Genomic DNA, 6000 nt, shown 5'->3' with positions numbered 1-6000 from the left:
GACAGGACTTGCTGCTAATGAACCCGTGTTGGTTGCCCCTAAGCATAATCTCCCCTGCTGGCCCCTCGTGGATTTGCGCCAGAATAATTTTTTCAAAAAGCTTGCCTAGGATCGAGGTAAGACTAACTGGCCTATAGTTTCCCACGTCCTCCTTCCTCCCCTTTTTGAAGATAGGAACCACATTGGCCCTCTTCCAGTCCTCTGGCACCACACCAGAGCACCATGAGTGCTCATAAAGCTGTGCCAGGGGCCCCGCAATGACCTCAGCCAATTCCCTCACTACCCTAGGGTGGAGATCATCCAGACCAGCTGATTTGAATACATCCAGTCCCTCCAGAAGCTCCCTAACTAGTTCCTCACTAACCCTTGGCCTAGGTGCAGCTCCCCTGGGATCTAAGGGGGGCACAGAGGGGGGTGACTGTTCTAGTCCCTGCTTAGGAAAACGGAGGCAAAGAAATTGTTCAATATGTTGGCTTTGTTGTCTGGTGTGACGACCAAATTTCCTAACGTGTCCTGCAGGGGCCCCACATTACCTGGAAACTTCTTTTTGCCCCCTATGTATTTAAAAAAGGACTTTTTGTTGTCCTTGATCCGGGTAGCTAGTCCTAGTTCCATCTCCGCCTTGGCCTTTCTGACTGCCCCCCTGCATCCCCGAGCAACTGTGGTATATACACCAGGGTGACGGCCCTTCCCTTCCATTGGGTGTACACCTCCCTTTTTGCTAGGAGATGTTCCCGGATGCTTTTGGTGAGCCATGGGGGCTTATCTGCCCTCCTGCTCCCTTTGATCCATGCTGGGCCTTCACATTAGGCCATGTTTTTTTCTAGGCATAATACAAGGCATCATTCATACTACAGGGTGATGATAAAAATAACTTAAGTATCAGTGTGCTGTTGTGTTTAGTCCTGAGGTCTGTAGCCACAATAAAGTAATATAAGAGCTCAGAAGACAAAGTGACCTGTCAATACTGGAAGACTAAAATGTGCCATACCACTTCCAGGATTTGCTTCATCAATATGAACAGACTCTCCCACAGGAGTTAAGGCATATTGACTTAGCCACAGGGAGGAGGGGATGGTGGCAAGAGATTGTATTAAATTTTAACCAGTCTTTAAATAATGGTTTTTGAAATCAATAATGTAGGTCCTGAACTCTTGGCTTCTTTAATTGCACTTGGTTCCACTGCAGACACTGTTGAGATGAAGCTTTACCTCTTTGCTTTTACCCTAGCTTTATACGTTCAGCAGAAATATGTCTTCACTCTTCAAAGGTAACCAATTTACCGCTGCTATTTGTATGCTAGTGTGAGGGGCAGGGCAGACTTCCTGACTGAAGCAAGATAACCGGGAGTGCTATTAACAAACATTTGACAAAGGTCTTTGATTATTTATTGCTTTTGTAATTGGATATGTAGTTCAATATAATATATAGATGATGTACGCAATGAAATTATTATAGGTTTTCTTTGTGACGATAAATCTTATGTTTTTAATCCTATTAAGATATTCTTTTTGAGCTAAGTGCAAATCAATTCTGTTCATTTGATGCTTTGGAATGCCAATAAATGGCATCCTAAATCAGAAAAAATAATTTGCTCTGTTTGCTTTAAAACAAGGCCTTAAATGAATTACTTCTTGAGGTGGAGATAGAAACCATTTCTGAAAGTGCTAACAATCTGTTGTCTTTCTGAAACTGTTTTTATGATTGTTTTTCTGCCATAATTCATTTTAGAATAAAAATTCATACTTGTACAATGTCTTAAAAGCCACTTTATTGTCTATTGATAAGCTTCAGAAATGCCTGAAACTAAAAAGCTTTAGTAAAAACATGAAAACATGTGCCATGAAAAGGAGACAGACAAAGAGCCTGTATTTTCTAATAATCATTAGGTTTTAAAATCTGAAATGTGGTAATAAAAAAATAGAAAATTTTGTAACAACGTTGAACAAACCCAGTGACAACCATAATAATCATTATATAGTACCTACCATTGTCGGATCCCCAACCATTATGGAAAGGTGAACTAAGCCTATTATGTGGTTTGCTCAGATACACACATAAGTCAGTGGCAGAATTGAGTACAGAATTGAGTCCAGTTTATTTAGGTCTCTAAACAGTTGAACATACGTATGTTTTAAACAGAGGATTGTTTATCTTGTCTTGTGCTTTAGTCAGATTTTGCAAGTTACCAAAATACAGATTAGCATTGTGTAAAATAGGGAGAGAGAAAAATGGATTCAAATAAATAAACTTTGGAGTGAATTCAGTAGAGCGATACTGATTTACACCAGTTGAAGATATTTAAACAAAACATTTAGGATTTGACCTGGTCAGTAGAAATGCCATATTGCCAGCTCCAAGAAAGCAAAAAACCACAAGTCAGCCTTCCCACCACAGAATCATAAGATTGGCTGAAAAATCATACTTAAAAGCTAATAAATTTGCACCAGTATTTGACTACTAGCTCTGACGTATTCAGGATACATGATTACAACATTCTTTCTGCAACTACAAAAACTATATAGCATTTAATGAAGCAAGCTCTTGCTCACAAAAGCTTACAAATCTCTGACTCAGCAAGTCTATAAGGTGCCTCTTTGCCCTGCCTTCTATGAAGACTGTAAGTTAAATCTGGCATCTATAAGAATAATATAATTATTGCAAAAATCTGAATGAAGTTGTGAGGCTTGCTAAGGCTTATCAAACCATTTAAGGAAAGGGAGAAGGCTTACAAGCGGGGAACAGACTCCTCTACTTGTAACTCTTGTTCTCCATCCACATGGAACCTTAAACATCATGGCTTCTTGTCATGGAGAAAAGTTTGATGTGCTAAGGGAAAAGCTATGAAGAGTGATGGAAAGAAAGGCACACCACGTTGAATGGAATTAAGGGCATCCATAGCTTCTGAAAGAATCGGTAACAAATTCCAGGTCACTATTATTATTATTACTATTATTATTTTTATTATTATTTTAAAATACATTTTGCAATACTCTGCCAACTGGGAGCCCTGGTCATAGCAGGACCCCATTGCAATAGGAGTTGTACAAAAATACAACAAAAGCCTGTCCCTGTCCTGGATGACTTTACAATCTAAGTATAAGCAAGAGAATACAAACAGATACAGACAGGTACACAGGGGAATTTGAGGAAACAACAAAACAGGATTGGTCAGCATGACAAGCCTAAGAACAGTATGTGTCAAAGGCAGCTGACAGGTCAAGAAGGTTGAAGATGGCGTGATGGCCCTGAGATTGGGTTAAAAAGGGCCATTAGAGCCTTTAGCAAAAAGAAGTTCTGTGAAGTGTGAAGGTTGGAAGCTACATGGGAAAGGCTGCAGGACTGAATTGGGAGAAAGAAACAGAGAAAGTGAGCAGCACAGGTGTCACTATGTTGCAGACCACAGCATCTCAAACTTCATTGTTGCAGGAGATGCAGTACTCAGTTTTCCTGCTTATCAAGGTAAAGCACCTGTAAAGTAAGTGAATCCCACTTAACTTGAGGCTTTATTACTCTGACTACTGCATATCAAAATGACACTGTTATGCATTTCCTACTGGATTTTAAAGTACTATCAGTAGTCACACTACAACAACAAATTACCAAAATTAATTCTGTGATGCACTGGCATTGGGTTAGTTTGTTTTCTTTTGTTTGAGTGTGGGATGCCTGCAGGTAAAAGTGCTGCTCAGCCTGGTACTGACAACAGGGGACGACCTAATCAGCAACCTAACAATCGAAGGGAAGCTGGGTGACAGCGACCATGAGCTGATCACCTTCACCATCTTCCATAAAGCTGGCAAGTCAGTCAGCAATACAGAAGTCAGGAAAGCTGACTCTGACAAGCTGACAATGACAAGCACAGGAGGCTTGTCAGTGAGGCCCTAAAGGACCACAACCCAAAGGGGAGGGGAGTTCAGGATGAGTGGCTGCACCTCAAGGGAGCAATCCTAGATACACAAGCTAAGTCTATTCCATCTCGGAAGAAAGGCAGCAAAAGGGCACAGCAGCCCCCTTGGCTCTGCAGGGAACTGGTGGACCTCCTGTGTCTAATAAGAAAGACCTACAAAGGATGGAGGACAGAATCCACCTTCAAGGAGGAGTATTCTGCACTGGTCCAGACCTGCAGGGAGCAAACCAGGAAAGCCACGGTTGTGACTGAACTCCAACTAGCTACAAGTATCAAGGACAATAAAAAGTCCTTATTTAGATATGTGGGGAGCCAGAGGAAAAGCAAGAGTAACATTGGACCCCTGCTAAACCAGATGGCTTACATCTGGACAACTTACAGCAGACAACTGACAACCGATGCCCAGGAAAAAGCCAACTTGCTAAATAAGTACTTTGCATCAGTCTTTCACCAGTCCCAAGGGACGCCCCTGCCCATTATGGGACAGGAAGGCCTGGATGAGGGAGATTCCTTACCCTCCATCAATGCTGACCTCGTGAAGGAACACCTAGAGAGGCTGGATACCTTCAAGTCAGCTGGCCCTGACAATCTGCGCCCCAGGGTACTCAAGGAGCTGGCAAGCATCATAACTCAGCCCCTGGCATGGATCTTTGAGAACTCCTGGCGCTCTGGTGAAGTGCCAGAAGATTGGAAGAAGGCCAATGTGGTGCCTATTTTCAAGAAAGGGAGGAAAGTGAATCCAGCAAACTACAGACCCATCAGTCTGACCTCTATCCTGGGGAAGGTCTTATAAAAGACTGTCAAAGAGACCATTCTTAACAGACTGGCCAATGGCAGCATCCGAGGGATAGCCAGCATGGGTTTATTGCAGGTAGGTCTTGTTTGACCAATCTCATTTCCTTCTACGACCAGGTGACCTATCACCTGGACAAGGGAGAGGAGATTGATGTCATATATTTTGACTTTAAAAAAGCCTTTGATCTGGTATCCCATGATCACCTCTTAGCAAATCTGGCCAACTATGGCCTCAGCTTCACCATGATCTGCTGGCTGGGGAATTGGCTCCGGGGCTGGGCCCAGAGGGTGGTGGTTGATGGAAGTCAATCATCGTGGTACACTGTGACCAATGGGTTCCCTCAAGGCTCTGTCTTTGGGCCTATATTATTCAACATCTTCATCAATGACGTGGACAATGGAGTCAGAAGCGGACTGGCCAAGTTTGCTGACGACACCAAACTTTGGGGTAAAGCATCCACACCTGAGGACAGGAAGGCAATCCAGGCTGACCTGGATAGGCTCAGAAAATGGGCATACGAGAACCTGATGGTGTTTAACACTGAAAAATGTAAGGTTCTCCACCTTGGGAAGAAAAACCCACAGCATGCTTATAGGCTTGGCAGTGCTATGCTGGCTAGCACTATGGATGAAAGGGACTTGGGGGTCATGCTCACCACATTGTGGTCATTGACCACAAGATGAACATGAGCCATTAGTGTGATACTGCAGCTAGTAAAGCGAGCAAAACGCTGGCTTGCATCCATAGATGCTTCTCAAACAAATCCCAGGACGTCATTCTCCCCCTGTATTCAGCCTTGGTGAGGCCGCAGCTGGCCTACTGCGTCCAGTTTTGGGCTTCACAATTCAAAAAGGATGTGGAGAAGCTTGAGAGAGTCCGGAGGAGAGCCCCGCACATGATCAGAGGTCAGGAAAACAGACCTTATGATGAGAGGCTGAGAGCTATGGGACTCTTCAGCTTGGAAAAGCACAGGCTCAAGGGTGCCTATAAGTTTATAAGGGGTACTCACCAGGATCTGGGGGAACGTCTGTTCACCAGAGCACCCCAAGTGATAACAAGGTCAAATGGTCACAAACTCCTCCAGGACCATTTCAGGCTGGATATAAGGAAGAACTTCTTTACTGTCTGAGTCCCCAAGGTCTGGAATAGACTGCTGCTGGAGGTGGTTCAAGCACCCACTTTGAACGCCTTCAAGAGACATTTGGATGTTTATCTTGCTATGACCCCTGCTAACTTCCTGCCCCTGGGGCAGGGGGTTTGACTCGTGTCACAGGGTCACGCAGATGCCCTGTTC

At 43.8% G+C, this 6000-nt stretch overlaps 1 protein-coding gene across 1 annotated transcript in view; it reads left to right on the top strand.

The window, feature by feature from the left end:
* Nucleotides 1-1150: 1150 nt before the first annotated feature.
* The window catches only part of CPB2 (carboxypeptidase B2), a 34127-nt gene continuing 29277 nt past the window's right edge, over nt 1151-6000 (top strand). The window contains exon 1 of the mRNA XM_090025677.1: nt 1151-1270. Coding sequence (XP_089881803.1) covers nt 1200-1270 — 71 coding nt within the window. The 5' untranslated portion in view covers nt 1151-1199. The remainder of the gene's footprint in view (nt 1271-6000) is intronic.

Source organism: Crocodylus siamensis, chromosome 1 (assembly GCF_052110815.1).
Source record: "Crocodylus siamensis isolate JL-2025a chromosome 1, ASM5211081v1, whole genome shotgun sequence".
Lineage (NCBI taxonomy): Eukaryota > Metazoa > Chordata > Crocodylia > Crocodylidae > Crocodylus > Crocodylus siamensis.
Note: the sequence above shows the minus strand (reverse complement) of the source record. Positions and strands in the feature narration are given on the sequence as shown.